This window comes from Sinocyclocheilus anshuiensis, unplaced genomic scaffold, assembly GCF_001515605.1.
Source record: "Sinocyclocheilus anshuiensis isolate Anshui unplaced genomic scaffold, SAMN03320099.WGS_v1.1 scaffold2569, whole genome shotgun sequence".
Taxonomy (NCBI): Eukaryota; Metazoa; Chordata; class Actinopteri; order Cypriniformes; family Cyprinidae; genus Sinocyclocheilus; species Sinocyclocheilus anshuiensis.
The window spans coordinates 20568-40055 of record NW_015542487.1 but is presented as its reverse complement, the minus strand read 5'-3'; the positions used below and the strand labels follow the sequence as shown (position 1 = coordinate 40055).

The 19488-nt window shown below is 40.7% G+C and overlaps 1 protein-coding gene and 1 pseudogene across 1 annotated transcript in view; both read left to right on the top strand.

Annotated features, from left to right (window-relative positions):
* The window catches only part of LOC107694014 (neural cell adhesion molecule L1.1-like), a 20135-nt gene extending 14502 nt beyond the window's left edge, over window positions 1–5633 (top strand). Inside the window, exons 8-9 of the mRNA XM_016493626.1 lie at window positions 4308–4319; window positions 4413–5633. Of these exons, the coding sequence (XP_016349112.1) occupies window positions 4308–4319; window positions 4413–4677 (277 nt within the window). The 3' untranslated portion in view covers window positions 4678–5633. The remainder of the gene's footprint in view (window positions 1–4307; window positions 4320–4412) is intronic.
* An 11197-nt stretch (window positions 5634–16830) lies between these two features.
* Window positions 16831–19132, top strand: LOC107694013 (uncharacterized; annotated as a pseudogene).
* The last annotated feature ends 356 nt before the right edge of the window (window positions 19133–19488 follow it).

Genomic DNA, 19488 nt, shown 5'->3' with positions numbered 1-19488 from the left:
AAATCGTCTTTTTGCAGTTTAATATTCACAGACACAGTCTATATATATATATATATATATATATATATATATACTGATCAGGCATAACATTATGACCGATGACTGATCATGAATCACTGATTATGACTGATTATCTCTTCATCATGGCACCTCTTGGTGGGATATATTAGGCAGCAAGTGAACATTTTTGTTGATGTGATAGGAGCAGGAAAAATGGGCAAGCGTAAGGATTTGAGTGTTTTCTTTTACATCACATGGATGGCCAGGTGCGTATGCGTGGCTTACCTGGGGAACACATGGCTCCAGGATGCACTATGGGAAGAAGGCAATCCGGTGGAGGCAGTGTAATGCTTTGGGCAATGTTCTGCTGGGAAACCTTGGGTCCTGCCATGCATGTGGATGTTACTTTGACACGTACCACCTTCGGGAAATTCTGGGTCCTGTCATCCATGTGGATGTTGCTTTGACACGTACCTAAACATTGTTGCAGACCATGTACACCCTTTCATGGAAACGGTATTCTCTGGTGGCTGTGGCCTCTTTCAGCAGGATAATGTGTCCTGCCACAAAGCAAAAATGGTTCAGGAATGGTTTAAGGAGCACAACAACGAGTTTGAGGTGTTGACTTGGCCTCTAAATTTCCCAGACCTAAATCCAATCGAGAATCTGTGGGATTGCTGAGCAAACAAGTCCGATCCATGGAGGTCTGTATGTATCTATCTATCTCTCTCTCTCTCTCTCTCTCTATATATATATATATATATATATATATATATGTACATATATATATCTACAAAAAATCTGTAGACACTCTCCAAATCTTGACCCTCTCTGTTCCTGTATGGCAGGGCCTGAGTTGGGGGCTGTTTTGAGCCCAGAAGTTTAAAAAGTCAATAAATTAAAATTAATATCAGACAGTAGTATGGATTATGCTGTTCTATGAAATATTACACCACTGTATAAAAATAATGTAACACACATGCCTTTTCTCCGTATGTGTGAAGTACGGAGAGAAAACGGGAGAAGCCACAATATTTGAAATATTATAATATTGCACACCGCCTTCGCTGCTACCAAAAAAGCCAGTGATTTGCCGCTTTCCATGTGTCTCTAATTAAAAATGGACAGGCGCTTTCTGTGACTGAAAAGGAAAGGCATTTAAACACGGGACAGTCACAGTAACTGACGTTATATGGGATCTCACTTGGGAGCCCAATCACCTCTGACAAGAAACGGGCAATGAATATTGGCGAGTTGAATTTGCATGCCTAGCCACTCCCTGTACATATGGGTATATAAGATGGCGGCGTGCATCCACTCATTTAGAATTCGCTTCAGAGCTGAATGCTTGTATAAGCAGCTAATCGCCTCCAAGAAGTTACAAGTAAAAGACTTGGTGGACTTCTCAGGCTGTGTTTTAAGATGCATTTCAGGGCGCTCCAGCTAAAAGAACAAGGGGATGATTGGCATCTGGGGTCCGGGCGTGACTCACAGCCACGTTCCGCTCCTGTGCCTTTCTTTCTGGAGGTGCATGAAGAGCTCACTAAAGTGTGGAAGGTACCCTACACACTCTAGCTCTTCCATCCTCACTATGTTAACCTTGATAACTTGACAGCCAAGGGGTATGTGGACGTTCCCCAGGTTGAGTGTGCATCTCTGCCTGCAAAACGCTGCCACTTGGAGGAATTGTCCACGACTCCCGTCCAAAGCTTGTAAGCTGAGCTCAGCTCTCGCTGCTATGGCTTACAGTGCCAGGCCGCCTCTGCCCTGCAATCCATGACGATCCTGCAGGTACATCAATCGTCCCTTTGGTGCTGCGTGTGCGGAGTCTGGGGATGTTGACACAGAAACACATCCTTTCATGTGTTTGGCCCCAAGATTGACCTGAAGGACACGTACTTTCATTTCTCGATCTTACCTCGGCACAGACCGTTTCATTGGTTTGCTTTTGAGGGTCGAGCATATCAGTATGAAGTCCTCCCCTTCGGGCTGTTCTGTTTCCCCGCGTCTTCACAGAGGGTGCCCTTGTCCCACTACACAAAGTGTGCATCCGGATACTCAACTGACTCGACAACTAGCGTATATTAGCTCACTCGCAAGATCTGTTGTGCGAGCACAGGAACTTGGTGTTATTTATTTATTATCTAAGAAATGTTTATTTCCGGGGTATGGGATATCACATCCTTATTGTACAATACTTCTCAGAGCATGTAGCCAAAATCTGCATGATTAGGGACTCCAGCTATGAGCAAAACAACATACAACCTTGAGTGTGATAAAAACGTGACTTTATTTAACTACACTAAACACTTAAACTATTCTAACACATACATGCATACATTTATCAATGGAAAGAGAGCTTAAGCAGAGGAAAGCAAGAAGTTTTTTATTGTTTGAGATTCAGCAGATCAACAGCCTTAAGCAAAACATCAGTTTCTGAGTTCTAACACACCCTCCTTTAAAAGCGGTGGGGATACTTAATGGATCAAACAATGAGACTAAGTTTGATACTTGCATGTCATGAATAAAAGTGGTCTGAATAAAAACTTAAGGGTCTTTAAAGACTTCTAGCTCAGCATCCTCATCTTCTCAAAATCTAAAAGAACCGCCCTGATCTGGTGATCAGTGATCTTTAAAGTGAGACAATGTCACACCCTCAGGATTTAAGTGAGCCAATGAGGAATGGTACCATTTTACGATCCTTTGTCTTCTAGCAGGGTCTTTTGCATATGAAACTGGTTTGGCTGGTCAAGAGGAGAATCTTCAAGATTCTTATAATACTAATGTGTCACAGAGTTAGCAACATGTCATGTAAATTAACAAATAGGAAACGTAATTTGGAGCTCATAGATAACCAAGATCGCACATATGCCGTGCTTGGTAATTAAGTAATACTAAAGCATTCATTCAAGTTTTAGTATATAGGCAAAACACTATAAAATAACATGATTACATAGGATACATGATTGTAAATGTCTCAAGTGAATAGTAGACGCAGTGACCTGGAATATGCATGTTTATTCATAGAAAGCTTTGTCTATGTATTTATGTGTGGAAAGGTCCGTTCTATAGGCCTGTGTCTGTCTTTCACAGGGTCTGTTCCATTGCACATAGCATCTTTCCACATACTTTTGAGCAATAAAACAGTCTTATCAGATGGTAGCCCAGGTAACAGCCCTCTTGGAGTGATAGTTGCACTTTTGGGGGATGGTCCATGGAACTCACGGAGTGAGTTTTAAAGATTATTTGTTAAATATAAATAATTGTGTGCCTGCTCGGTCCAGTAATTACAGTATGCTCTTGTCACATGTCGCAACTCATCCACCATCTCCTCCTTGGCTTAGACATGACATGACATGGCTTAAATTGCTTAGTGCCATACTCATCCCAGAGGAGCTCAATCATGCAGCCGATGCACTCTCACGTCCTCCCATTGCCAGCTGTTTTATTCCCTGACCGAGGCCCCATTCGGTACAGATGCACTGGCACACAGCAAGTGCGCATTTCTCCCCCTGGAGATGCCTGATCAGTGTGGTGCTTTCTTTCCTGCAGGAAAGGTTGGAGCAGAGACTGTCCCCTTCCACCTTAAAAATGTATGTTGCTGCCATTGCGGCACATCACGACGCAGTGGATGGCAGGTCCTTGGGAAAGCATGACCTGATCAGTTTCCTGAGAGGTGCTAGGAGGTTAAATCCTCCAAGACCGCACCTCATCCCCTCTTGGGATCTCTTGGTCCTTGCTGGACTACAGAAGGTTCCCTTTGAGTCACTCAAGTAGCTCAAGATCCCGTCCCTTCAGACAGCTCTCCTGACCACGCCAACTTCCATCAAGAGGGTAGGAGATCTGCAGGCATTTTTGTCTGACGCCCAATTCACGCTTTACGCATCGACGTGGATACTTTCATATTTACATATTAATAAAAAAACTAATGAATGTGCCAGTTCACCCAAAAATAAAAAATTGGGGGGAATAAATAAAAAAAAGTAAGAAAAATATATATTTCTAAAGCTACTTTTTGTAATATCTATTTCATACTTTTGTCATGTAACACAATAATGGCTTTAAATTATCTTTTGTGGGTAATTTTCATCAGCCAAATTTGATGTGATTAATATGCTATTAATTAGATTTAGATTAATTACATTCTGGGAGAAGTGTGCTTAATTGTCATGAAAATGACAGATAAAGAAGAAAAAATAGATTTTGGGTGAAATCTGACCCTGAAATGTTGATTAGTGAATTAAGCTGCTAACATCTAATGCTGATGGTTTGTCTCTGCTTTCATACTCACGCTCTCACACACACAGATCTCTGGAGAGGTAAGAACAGCTTTCTCTCACTAACTGTGTCGTGACTGTGCTCTTATTTCCTGGTCAGCTGTAATCCAAGCGTCTGCTCTGTATCTCCTTCAGTGATAACGAGAAGTGCTCCATCAGTCAGCAGTCAGTCTGCGAGAGCAAGCGCAGCAGCAACGACAGTCTAGCCGACTACGGAGACAGTGTGGACATCCAGTTTAACGAGGACGGCTCCTTCATCGGCCAGTACAGCGGACGCAGAGATCCGAACGGTCACGGCACTCACGGCAGCTCGGGCACCACGTCTCCCGTCAATCCCAACATGCCTCCGGCCAGCACCAGCTTTCCCACGTCTGTGACAGGATTCCTGGGGCCAAACTAACACTCCACCCCCACACGCGCACACATCCTTGACCATCTGAATGAGGGGCCCTGGTGGTATTAGACAGGGTACTGATTTCAGGACAGACAGTCGTTACTATATGATGCAAGAAACATCATCTGCAAACACCGCCGGCTTCACTCTCACATAATAATGACACGAATAGCCTGCAGGACAGTTGCGTCTAACATTCCATCCAGGCACTGAAAACTGTTTACAATATGCTCACCTCGCTGCTTCAAGTGATGTTTGGACTGTACATTCTCCCTCACTGGACGTTTGTCCAGTTCTCTCGCTGAATTTCTGTAGAATAAGGTGTGATAGACAACAGACACAAGCGAATACAGCTGTTTGAGAGTGTAGAACAGACTGAGGCCTTGTTCACATGGCGTAGGAGTGACTGTTCAGACGGTGTAGTCAGTGTTTCAGTCAGTACAGGCTAAGATGCATTTCCAGAAATGTCAGACAAAAGATACACCAAAATGAACTGATTTTGCTGCCTCTCTGAACAATGCCTTATGTCGAATACATCAGCTGAAATAACTGCAGTCAACAGAAGTCAGATCTGAAAAATCTTTTAATATTCATTATGATTTGAAGGCATTCTTTTCCCATTCACGATTACAAAACGTGAAAATCATTTTAAGTATGGTTTTTGTATTATTCTTACACGTTCTTACATTGTTTTTAATATATGAAATACATGTATATACATCTTTTTGTTTTCATTAAGGCTAATATATTTGGTTTAGATCATGTTTTTATTTATTACTATTATTATTTAATTTTTTGCTTGTAATGCGATTGTCTTTATGAATTCATGTTTTATAATACAGTATGTATGAACATTATTAATCTGCCATGTGTGTCTCTCTGTCTTAATAATCAAAGTTCAGGGCTTTTAACTGTGTATCGTTTGTATTGTTGTCCAAGTGTGTTACCCAAGCAAGTTTTTAAAATAACTTTTTTTTTAAAATAATACAGCCGCTGCACTAAAGCCACATTTTGTGATCTTGACACTATATTTTTAAAAGAAAAAACAACAAAAAAAGGATTTCCTGCAGCAAATAACAGCATGAGCTGTAGTTGATGTAGTGTGAGGCCGTGCTGTAACGCTGAAGCCAAACCCCGGCTGCCAGAGTCGGACAACTGCTGTGCTCCAGTGTCTGTCATCAGTCTGTCAAACATTGCTAATTATGTACAGTGAATTACTACTAACAATAACATATAGTCATACAGTATAATCTATCACACATTTGTCATCAGTTGTTCTTTCTAGTGCGTGCATTCGTTGAAATAAATGAAGTTGGGCTGTTCCTGTCTGAAGGAAATAGAACATTTTTAGGAGCTGATGGCAGCATATGATACAGGACAGGCAAATAGACACACAGTACAAAAGAACAAATTGATGGTTCATGTTCTGAATGTAAGTCATCTTTTACAACAAATATTTGGTATGTTTTCACCTTTAACATATTTATACCACATTCATGGTCTCATGCTCAGAGATTTAGTGTTTCAGAGCATTTTCCTCTTGTTATTATGCTTTATCTGGTCTGGGAGGAGCAGTGATGATGTCATGACGGGCCTGCAGTTTAATGACATCATCACATCTCAACCAACCAGAAGACATTTGTGGCTTGATACTTCATTTGATTTTATAACAGAAGAAGTAGAAAGATCTTCAGACAGTAATTAGGGCTTTGAGTTAACTGTAACCTCGTTTGTCTGATTTCACAGTCGTCTTCTGCCACTCATACAGCATCCTGAATTGTACTGATCAAAGTCATGCTGCGAACGCCTGCAAATGTATGTAAGCCTGTGTACGCATTAAAATCTATTTTCCTACAAAAAGACTTGAGTAAAAGGGGTGGAATTGCAGTGCATGGCTTTACACGATGAGCTGTGAAGGAGCTAAAGCGATCCTACACCATCACCATCCCTCCAAGCTCTGTGGGATATCTCCGTATTGTATGTAAGCTTCTTCTTACCTCTGCTTTCTTATTTGTAAATGGAAACACTAACATGACAATAAAAATGTAGTCAGAGTGGTATTTCAAAGGATCACAGCCTCTGTGAGTGATCTCTGAAGTCGTGATGGATGTAGTGGGAAGTGTGGAGCTTCTTCAGCCTCTAGCCGCAGTGCTACCATGTGCTGTATCCAAATACACCAAAATAAATCGATTATGTGGAAAATGTGTGACACTTTTTACTTTATAATATACATTTCATTTCAATGAATATGCATTTTATAATATGACTTGACTTCACGGAATATGACTTCAAATTTCTTGCATATATATTCCATAATATTTAACTGCAGCTGATTATGAGTCCCAATCAAACAAAAGCCTTAGAATGACTACACTTCTTAATACATCATTCATTCATGATCAAACATAATTGTGCAACCTCAAGAGCAGCAACCAAGTCGTCTAAAAGTCATAAAGCAGAACAAGAAACAACAGCAGCTGATTCAGGCACATCCCGGCCCGTCCCAACAACAGCCACACCTGCAGTCTGCAGCATCCGACCACTCTCTAATTACATGATACCTATCTCCTGTATTTGGCCCAGTTATTTAAGTGGGCTTGAAGACTGCAGTGGTGTAGAACATTCAATTAGCCCGTAGGACACACCAAAACACTTTATTTATACATTTTGATTTTCAAAACGTTGGCACTTTTAATATTTCTCTGTGACAGAAGACAATTACAGGGGCCAGAGAACTGAAGTGCTTCTAATTAAGTGATAAAAATCTAAATGTTTTACAAAATACACACTAATCTCTGCACTAACGACTTGACTTCATTAGTCCTTGATTTCCATTTCCTGTGTACCATGCTGCAGAGTGGTTTGTGATTGTAGCTCCATGTATCTCCGCTTTTCTGTTGAATCTCTATCTTACTATCATTCTCTGTTGTTTAAAGTGATAAAATATAACTTAATTCCCACCTTATTTCTGATATTATCTATAAAACTAATCTGATTCATTTGATCATTCGCTTTTATTCTAAAACCGCGAGTGCAGCATTCGTTAGCTGGTTAGCTTGTCATTCATATTTCCATTCGCTCTTTTGCTGTTTTCTTTTTTTTTCTCTCGCTCCATTTATTCACAAGTTCATCAAACAACTGTGGTAAGTAAGAATCATTCATCAATCACGGTGAGTAATGGCTTCTTCTCCTGCTATTGTTGTTTGCACCGCCTGCCACATGTATAGTTTAGCTCTCTCTGTCGGTGACGAGGGTTTCACATGTGATAAATGCAGGGAAATAGTTAGGCTGACAGAGAAGATTTCAGAATTAGAGACACGCATCCAAACTTTAATTGAGGATAGTGTAAGGGGGCTTTGATCTCCTCGTGAAGCCAAAAATCAGGAACTCTGGCAACACACATGCCATACAACAAAACAATAAACTTTCTAATCTGACAGGAAGACCTGAGAGAAAGACCATTTGCCCATCTATCCCTTCACCCATTCTTAGGCCCCCCTCCTTCCTTCCTGAGCAGATGGCCCAGGCCATAAAAGTTGACTTAGGGGTGTCCAGAACTCAAGTTACTATACTTATATCATGCATTTACTATATCTTCAGAATTCATAAGCATAACCCTTTCATGTTTGGTATCAATTTTACAGTCCCGGTGCGATTGGAAATATGATCTCAGTCTCATTTCAGTAGAACGGACCAAAAATAAAGATCTCAAAACTGAGGAAAATTCTGTTCTTCTGGGGCCTCATTTATAAAATGTTGCATATAAACCTTCCTAAATTTGTTCTAAGATAATTTGAGGTTCGTGCGGGGACGCTTTTTATTTAACAATGTGTAATTATTCTGTGAACAAACAATGTGTGTGTGGTTATATTTTTTCTATTGACTATTATCAAAATTACTACTTCTAGAAACAACAGTAGTAGTAGTAGTAGTAGTAGTAGTAGGTTTCCAAAAGCAAGAATAAACTACGAATTCAAGTAAAATTGTCAGTCATCTTGTACAAAGTGAGCCATCCTACTTTTAAAATCACTTGGTATGACAACTAATAAAAAGTTTAGTATCACGAAATTCTTGCAAAACTTTAAAAAACATTATACAAAGAAAAACTGGACGTTTCATATCATAATAAAATAAATTACACGATTACGGTCTCCGGTCTGAAAAAAACTGCATGTGATGTGGCATTTCTTTATATTTACACAGTTTACTAATGCTGCTCATTAATGTACTGACACAAAAATATATAGTGTATTTTATACAAATATAACTGATGTAAATGACAAAAACAAAGTTTAAGGCTGATGTCTCTATTAATTTTCACAGAAGCAAAGCAGCAGCTGTTATAAATAAAAACTGTTAACAATGTTATATTAAAACCATTATTGAATAGAATATATTAAAACCGTTATTGCTCGACATAACTGACAAAACAGTCTTGAGTTTTTTTCTATTTTACGCATTAGTAGTAAATCAAGACTTCGCAAGTTCCATTGTAAAAAAAAAAAAAAAAAAAAAAAAAACAACACGGAATAAACTGTGTATAGAAAGCAAGTAAGAACTCTCAACATTATGCTACTAAAAAGGTCAGATTAATCTCGCAAAAACTCCCGTTAATAAAAAGTCTGACTACAGTACATTAATCTCTTACACTGCATTTTTGTTGTTTATGATGAATTCGGTGCTTGCACGTACACCGCTTTTATTATTATTGCAGCTTAGATGTTCAAATAGCTGCAGTACTCCGACTTTGCCACAAGGAAAAGTGCGTACGCCTGCTCAGACCCTGACGTGGCGGTAAGTACTTTTCCACGTCAAAGACTGTTTTTATAAATATGAACGTTGCCGTGGATTTTAGCGTACACACACTCTAAGATCAAATCTGTGCGTACGCACATTTTATAAATGAGGCCCCTGGTGTGGGTTGTGCCCCTGATAAGGTCCTTTCCAGATGTTGTTTTTTCTCAGGTCACTTCATGTCCTAACAAAAGTTCTGTGACGTTTTTATAATCTTAAATTTATGGTTGCTTTTTCTGATTTGGGTATTTAAAGAGAATTGGTGAAACATTCAAGGAAGCATCTGTAAACAGAACTTCCCACACGAATGCCATGTGTCTCTCTATTTGCCAGGTATGCTGACTCTTTGAAATTATTTCAACATTATTTTTCTTATTTTATGTTTTATGCTGATCAGTTGTGTAACAAAATTTTAGCTACATTATTTTTCAATTGATGTATTTATTTTATTAATTGAATTTGTTCTTTTGGTTGATGTTTTATTATGCCTGGCAAAATAAATGTTATTTCTTGATTTAAACTTGAACAAAGGCATGAATTAGATAAACAATACACCTCCGCGCTTGAGGATTGCTGCGATTCTGCAGGATTCCCTGTAGCTGCGATTAAAACAGCGGCAATAAATGTTGGCACGAGTTGGCAATGATGTAATTAGTGATAGTGATGAGGACGATGTTGCGGCTCTAACCCGCAGTGTGATCAAATGTCCCTGAGTGAAGCTCGTAGCCGAACTCCAAAGACAAAACCGAGTCCGGTAAGGCCTTCCCCGGAACCCGCGAGCGACAAGTATTATCGTCCTAATAGACCCGAAGAACCGAGACAACACAGTCCAATAAGAACTCGAACTAAATCCGGTGTAGTTCTCAGCAAACCTGTACGAATTGCTGTGCTTAAAACAATGACCAACGCTGATGATGAAGTTACTACCATTAGTCGACCTTTAACTTGTGAAGAAAGTAGTAGACACAAAGAAGTAGTGGGCATGATGCCAAGGAAAGTCCCTTTCCAGCCCTACTGGGACAACCTAATGTTGCAGGCATCAGTGTATAATTTAGAGGTCAGAGATGTTTGGCAAATAGCCCAGATTAACTTAAATCAAAAATGCCCAATGAGTTAAGATCTGCAGAAATTGTGATTAAGCAGGAAGGTGAAAGAGACGCTGAAGTTTATGAAAGAATAAAAGAAGCTCTGTTAGAGTTATGGGGACCAACACATGCTGAATGGAACAGAATTCTTTATATAAAGTAGGCCAGAAAAGAACCATTTGAAATCTATGCAGAGCGTTTATGGGTGACATACAAAGAGCACTCAGGATTAGAAGATGCACAGCGGGATCAGGATGTTTTACTGCAACTCCTGAAAAATAATGCAGGTCCCCACATTCAGCAGGCATTACCTCATGGAGCCGATCCACCTGAAAATATCTACCGGTCGCTGGTGGATTGGACTTCCAAAATTGAGACCAGAATCAAACAAACTAAAGCACATTCTGTTGCAACAACACAATGGCTAGCCAAGGGAAAAGGGGAAAAGAAAGTAGACCTAAAACCAAAATTTCAAACCTTTTGTTATTTCTGCAGAAGAAATAACCACACTACACCAGAGTGTTTCAGGCTAAAAAAGGCCACGAATAACCAGAAAATACACTCTAAAACTGATGGTGAAATCCTTAAGCAGCTAGAGAACTTGATCATAAATGCTTCAGAAAACAACTCAAAACAAACTGAGGGGCAAATGCAAAATACAGAGAGCCCATACAAGAACCTACAAACAGACCTCGCTAACCTACTAGCAAAATATAACAACCCCCAATAGGGGTGCGTGGCCTCCGTTGCTATAGGAAGAATTATCACAAGCTGCAATCGAATCAAAGTAAGGGCTAACCTAGGAGGCCGGTTAGTTAACATCCTCATTGATACTGGAGCTGCTTGCTCTTGCACAAATATTTCGTTACCACTAAGCACACGAACGATTCAAATTAAAGGCATAGGCGATACTGTAAAGACAGCAACCCAAACACAGCCAATCCAGCTTGATTTAGGCATGGTAGTACTAAAAGAGCCGTTCTGGTATTTACCAGGTAATGGTGAAGGTACTGTGTTGGGAATGGACATTATGCAAAAACATGGCTTCGTAATTCATTGTTTTGAAAAACAGATTGAATTGCAAACAAACAAAACAACAAAGAATTGCCTGTTACAAAGCACTGCCAGCATTATGTCTATATCCAATACAGACCCGATTCAGCTTCTCATCAATAAATATAGTGACATTTGCGCTAATCATGAAGATGACTGTGGCCTCATAGACTTTGAAGTTTGCATTAAGGGTGAGCCACCTCCCCCACAAAAACAATTCCGCATTAAGTCAGAGGACCAAACCGCTGTCCATGAGATGGTACAAGAGCTTGAGAAGAGGGGCATAGTTCAGCGATGCTGTTCAACTACCAATTCTCCATGTTTGCTGGTACCCAAACCTAACGGTAAATGGCATCTTTGTATCGATTCCCAGCGCCTCAACAAGGTTTTGCCTAAAGCAACACCCATAGTGGCAAATCCGGCAACCATTTCAACCAATGCCTTGTGGTTCACGGTACTTGATATCAAAAATGGATTTTGGTCTATTAAGGTTAAATGAGAGGATCAATGGAAATTAGCCTTCACGGTTAATCAATTACAGTATACATGGGAATGAATGCCACAGGGCCTTCACAACAGCCCAGCTATCTTTCACAGAGCTGTGGCAAATGCTCTCGGTCCCGGTGAAGTAGTTCACTATGTAGATGATATATTGATAGCCACAGAAGGATCACTTGAGAACCACTTGCAGCTGGTCGATAAAGTGCTACAGATACTGGGAAAAGCTGGCATTAAAATGAACAAAGAAAAAGCCCAGATTGCACAAAAAGAAGTACACTACTTAGGGCAGTGTTTCCCAACCGGGGTGCCACGGCACCGTCTGTCGAGAGCAGTCTGTCGACCGTCTGTCGAGAGCAGGGGTGCCGTGTAAAAAATAATGGTTCTGGCATGCACTCCCCTCAGCATGGTGGCGTGGGTATACCGTTCCCCATAGCGACCCCTAGAGGACGCAGTTCGAAGTTCCCATGAAAGGGAACGTCTCAGGTTACTTATGTAACCATGGTTCCCTGAGTAGGGAACGAGACACTGCGTCCTCTAGGTTTCTTGCCATGCTGCGGACGCAAGCTTCAGACGAAGAAGTGAATGATGTGTGCTCCCGGCGCCTATTTATACTATAGTCGCACCGGTAGTGACGTCATGGCTGTTGCCGGCCAACGAGTTGGTGTTTTTTCAATGTATGCTTCAGACACGGGACACGACGAGGCGTTCCCCATAGCGACCCCTAGAGGACGCAGTGTCTTGTTCCCTACTCAGGGAACCATGGTTACATAAGTAACCTGAGACGTTCTTCCCTGCTGTACTGAATATCTTTACTTTTCAAAGTATCATATCGAAGTTAGAAATTCAAATATTGTGACAAAATTAATTTTGTAGGGTGCCACAAATTTGTTAAAATTTCCAAAGGGTGCCGTGACTAAAGAAAGGTTGGGAAACACTGACTTAGGGTACACACTCATTCAAAGCTACCGAGCACTAACAGATGATAGGAGAAAATGCATTGCCGAGCTGCCCCGACCTCACACTTTAAATGCGTTGCAAAAAGTATTAGGTACAGCAAACTATCTGCGAGACTTTATCCCTGATTTTGCAAATACAGCGACACCTTTGTACTCGCTTCTAAAAGGGAAAACAAAACCAAATGATGCGCTTAAATGGACCGATGAGCACGAAGAGGCCTTTTCTAATTTGAAACAACGTCTTTGCTTCGCTCCCGCCCTGGGCTTGCCCAACCCCTCAAAGTCTTTTCATATTCAGGTTGACGCTAATGAAATCACGCTAAGTGGAGTCTTAGCTCAGGAATATGGGGGGAAATTGCGCCCAATTGCATATTACAGCTGTAAAAAATCTCTGGTCGAGCAAGGTTTCGACCCCTGTACACAGCATGTGCTGGCGGTGCATTGGATGATAACAGTAACAGAACCCATTGTTGGATTTCAACCTGTTGTTATCCACACAATGCACACACCAGTACGAATGCTGCTACAGGGCCGAATAAAAGGAGTTTCTTCCCAGACTAATGAGATGGTTAGCAGAAATTCAAGCTCGTGAAATCGCGATTAAAAAAAACACTTGAATCCTGCCACATCTGCTTGGGGATATTGAGGGACACCCACACATCTGCCAACCTGAGCAGGAGGCACAAAGCCTCGTACATGATCAGCCATTGCCTGGCCAAGTGCCTGTTTACATCCTGTTTACACTGGTTCTCGATCCTGTCAAAATGGTAATTTCTTTACTGGTTGTGCAGTGTGGGCTCCTCATCTGTCCGATTCAGATGTTAGGCAGCAGGTATTATTTAAACTACCACAAAATATGTCTGCAAAATATATAACACCATAACTGCAATTTGGCAAGCAATACAAGCCCGAGACACCCCCATTTCCGTCGTTAAAGTACGTGCGCATATCCACAGAAATCCTGATGTGCATGAACAAAATAACAACATTGTCGATCAGTTAGCCAAGTTAGCAGCGGTAAAAGGCAATAACTGGCAGGACAATAAACCACTGATTCCTGCAGTGAGTGCGATCCAAATTACACCCATTGACCTCAAACAATACCAGAAAGATCTGTGGGTCTCTGATGGTGAGCTTGCACCACACTTGCATGATCAGATGGTTAAAGTCACTGAAGGCATAGTACTTAGAGATGACAAATTTGTTGTACCAGAGGCCCTCCAAAAACCAATAATAAAATTATATCATGATTATTCTCATGTATCTGCCACAAAAACTTTGCAAGTTTCAAGGGACTTCAAGGGACTCATTTTACCGGACAGGTCATGCAAAACATGTGCAAAATGCTGAACATCAAGCAAATATTTCATGTTTCATATAGACCACAAAGTTCGGGGATTGTTGAACGTGTGAATCGCACCATCAAAGAAAATATCGCTAAACAAATAGCACAACACCAGAACAAGTGGATTGATGCCTTACCCACTGTTCTAACTGTATTGCGAGCAACTCGATCAAAAGCCACGGGTATTAGCCCTTATGAACTTATGACTGGAAGGGTGATGAAGTTACCCATTGATCCAGAGATCTCCCCTACAGACTTGGGGCCCCTCGTGCTCGCAGCTCAACAAACTGTGTTGATGCAGTTGCAAGAAAGATTGTAAAGGTGTTGTACACACAGGCTGCACTAAAGCAACAGCAGTCTGACTTGATGAATGATGCAGTTCAACCCAGTCTCTGAAACAAAATTTTCAGGAGACATTGTGATGGTGCGTGTTTTTGTGAAACAAAATGTGTTTTCCCCTAGATGGCATGGACCCTATGAAATCAAAGCTGTTTGTAACAGCTATGTGGCCGTGACAATCAGAGGGACATTAAGATGGTACCACGTGTCCCAATGCAAACTGTTTAAAGGTTCATTGAATTAATTATGATCTATTTCCTTTCAGGAAAGTCACTGCAATTCCATGGAGGCCAGATGCCAGGACAGTATCTGGACCCACCTGCATCAAATTGGTACAACGAGTCACCCTCACACACACCCTAGGATGCGGGAGATGGGTATGGAAATATACCAAGGGGCCATATACAAAGACATAGTCACATGGCCTCCCGGAATAGTACCGGAACCAAATTGTGCAACAAAAATTTGCTGTAAGACAGTGTCTACCCATCTCCCAGACAGTAACATTACAGGATACACAGGTGCACCACATTCTTTCCATAACTTTACTGGCTGGTTTAAAAATATATATATATCCAGACTCAGAAAGTGAATTTGTATACACCATGTATGAAGGCAACAACAATGGTATTGTAGCATTTGGACCAATCAGACACACATTTGATCATTAGATTTAACAAATCAATTATTAATTAGATTAACAAATAATCACAGACCCCTCACCCAATAAACATACTGGGTGCCAGCATGTCTGGGAACGACCCCCATATTCCATGTTTGGTCTCTATGAATTCATCTTCGGATGATCTAATTGAGAGTGTATATTATATGTCTATTCCTATGCAACATATTAGTGTTCTAAGAATCTTTAGTAGATGGTGTATAAAATTTATTTTAAGATAAAAAATAGACGATAAAGAATTAACTTGACGGAGCTCAAACTCAAAACACACGGCAGCAACATATTAGTGCTCTGAGAATCTTTAGTAATTTTGCATCAGCACCCAATTGAATTACATATGCAAAATACCATGCTCTAAGACAAAGAGTCTTAAGACTTTCCCTCCAAAAGTGTGTCACCATTGGCTCTGTGACCTCCCGGAGGTGTGAGCTCAATAGGAGATAAAGCTCTCACATCAGTGACCCGCCTCAGTCAGTCGGTGGTTCTGTTAGATTCTGAGAAGATGAGGATGTGAGCTAGCACCCTTCTGCAACCCTTAAGTCTGCACCAGGCTTCGGCCTTGTCTTTAGCTCTTCATAATCTTCATCTGGGAGAAAACGCTCCTGATCACCAAAGAGTCAGGATAACATCTTTTTGGAGTTCATCACTCTTCAAACCCGGAAGAAGGTGACTCCTACACCACCGAACCTCCAAACCATCAAGTCTTTCATCCGAGACTGCATCCGAACGCTCGTTCCAGACCAAGGCAATGCAAGTATCGTACATTTAACTAAACTAAACAGAGGTTTAGTATAAGAGGTAGACCCCGTTATAAAACGGCGCTGATGGTTTCACTCAAGTGGTTAACTGACTCTTTTCATAGCTTCATTCTCTGATTTTTCCTGATGGCTTCATCTATCAAGCCTCATTTGTCCTTTCCCATGTATGAGTGATTGTTTGTTTGTTTGTTTGTTTGTTTGTTTGTTTGTTAGACTAGTTTGTGTTAGTGTTTAGTTAATAAAACTCACAAATTACATGAGTTTCTGATTCTGCCTTGCAAATTAATGTCCCTTTACGATTTTCATCCTTACTACATGCTCTAATGCATTAATACTGTATGAAATTATTTTCTGTGGCCACGGAAATATCCTTTCCTAGAGTTGATATAAACTTACACTGAATGTCCGCTGGACGAACAGATTGGTTGAGGGCAATTTAATTCTGCTACAGTTACTACTGGCAGCTGATATAAATAATTGTAATTAATTATAATTAATTGTAATTATTTATGTACATTTCCCTTTTGAGCTAATTTGCTACAGTATAGATCCTAAAATGTGTTACTCCACCAAGGATCTAGAACCAGCAACATATTGGTGCAGACACTCAGTAACACATAACAACACACACCTAAAATTTACAGAAATGATTTTCAATTTGACACAACCATTAATTGATAATAAAATAAAAACATTTGTTTGGACAAGCCGAAAGGAAGGTACATACTTTGTGGGAAAATGTGAAACAAACATGAACGAGTTCACAAATCCTCATAATTTTACATGGACTTTACATCGTTTTAACCTAACTACTTGTGGATATAGTAAACCCACACAGTGTCCAAAATTACATCCCCCACCTGCCGGTAGTTTAATCAAAGGAAATGTTAATAAGACATTGTTACATGATGTTAATCTTGTAATAACACATGTGATGTACAATATTTCTAATATTTTGTCTGCTTATATAAAGCACTGTAGCTTTAATGGCAAAACCTATACATGGCTACAGTCACGCATCAATGATTTAGTTTCTGATTACAAAACCAGATTTGCAGTCCAAATACCGTCTGCCCCGCACCAAACGAGACTTATTTGGTAATATAGCAGGCCTTTTTGGCTCAGTCAATTCCATAGCAAATACTTACAAAATTACTGGACAATCTCAATTCTCAACATGGTTGGCAAATCAGATGGCCACTGGTTTCCAGCATTTCACCAATAGTAATGAAAATATTATCAAAGTGGTCAGATCTGAAGCGCAGGCGCTTCTCACGATCAGCCATACAATTTTCAATCAGACCCGTACCATTGAGCGTGATTTAGCCTGTAGAACATATGCGCAAGATTTGTTTACAGCAGCAAGACAAGAGATTTTAGATCTTCGTCTCCATAAAACCCCTAGACATGTCTTAAAAGATCTTATTGAGATTTTAGATTTGCATAGAAGGCTTATGTCAGAAAAAAAAGCAAAACATTAACTATTCTGAACTATTATCAACATTAATGATGTATACAGGAAATGAATGTACTGGCTGTATTGGATTTTTCGCCACTTTTCCTTTAATTCACCCAGATCAGGTTTATCTAAATTCCACTACAATACGCTCTATTGGTGTAGTAGTGAAGGATCAGATCATAAAATGGGACCACCTTATTGGGTATATGACCTTGAAGGGCACTGAGACCTTATTTACCACTCGCATTTGTTGTCATGAAACATCTAGTTACATTATTTGTACCTGCAATACATTACAACCTTTTTCTCCTAACAATTCCAAACTCATTAATGTTCAGTCATTGCATGGCCATTCTGATGCTGTTCAAGTGTCTCACACACACAGTGGTGCGTCGTCAGTGAGATGAATTCCTTCATCTATGGAGGTCTGACCTGCTCAGCGAATCACACCTTCTGCTTAGAGGTGATGGAGGACTTTTCAATGGGTCAGATAAATATCCTGGGAAGGGTTCCATTGGACACAAGTGTCTCTCCATGGTGGGAGGACACTTTCTACGAACAGGGCACACAAGCCCTGGTTGACACGATGGACCTGGTGCAGAGTGCCATCTCACAGATTGAATACCATCTCATCCAAGCGCAGGGTGACCGTGATTTCACCAAGTACAACATGTTCCTGGATCAACATCCTTGTTGATCCTGGAACAACATTCCAACCAACCAATGTGCTTGTATCTAGGGTGACCGTGATTTCACCAAGTACAACATGTTCCTGGATCAACATCCTTGTTGATCCTGGAACAACATTCCAATTAACCAATCAGAATTGAGGGATAACTTTTCAGGAAATGTCTGTTTTAGGCTTACAATCAGGGTTAGGTGTTTCTACACCCTTGTTAATCAGCTATCATTTCACACTGATTTTAGGAATAAATTATGGGTAGGGTTAGGTTTAGGGGTAGGGATTGGGTTTAGTCTATATTTTTGGACAGTAATGTTGATTCAGGATCATCAAAAGATGTTGATCCAGGAACATGTCTTACTTGGCAAAATCACGGCGACCCCAAGCGCAGTTAGAAGCCAACCTGGCTAGGAGGACTGCAAACATCCTATCCAGCTCATCCACCCACTCAGCACAGTATGCCTACACATGGTGGGACTGGGTGTTCCGAGGATGTGTCATTGGCAGTGCTCTCATCTTCGTGTTCACTCTGCTCCAGTGCTGCTACTTCAAGTATCTACACTCTCTGCATGCTTCAGCCTACACTGCCATCACTCTCAGTCCACTACAGGTGCCAGCCCTGCAAAGACTATGATAATGGGCACCCTATGGAGATCATCTCATGATGGCCAAGAGGGGCGTTATAAGGGGGCTTTGATCTCCTCGTGAAGCCAAAAATCAGGAACTCTCGCAACACACATGCCATACAACAAAACAATAAACTTTCTAATCTGACAGGAAGATCTGGGAGAAAGACCATTTGCCCATCTATCCCTTCACCCATTCTTAGGCCCCCCTCCTTCCTTCCTGAGCAGATGGCCCAGGCCATAAAAGTTGACTTAGGGGTGTCCAGAACTCAAGTTACTATACTTATATCATGCATTTACTATATCTTCAGAATTCATAAGTATAACCCTTTCATGTTTGGTATCAATTTTACAGTCCCGGTGCGATTGGAAATATGAACAGACCAAAAATAAGGGAATGAGGAAAATTCTGTTCTTCTGGTGTGGGTTGTGCCCCTGATAAGGTCCTTTTCAGATGTTGTTTTTTTCTGAGGTCCCTTCATGTCCCAGCAAAAGTTCTTTGAAGTTTTTATAATCTTAAATTTATGGTTGTTTTTT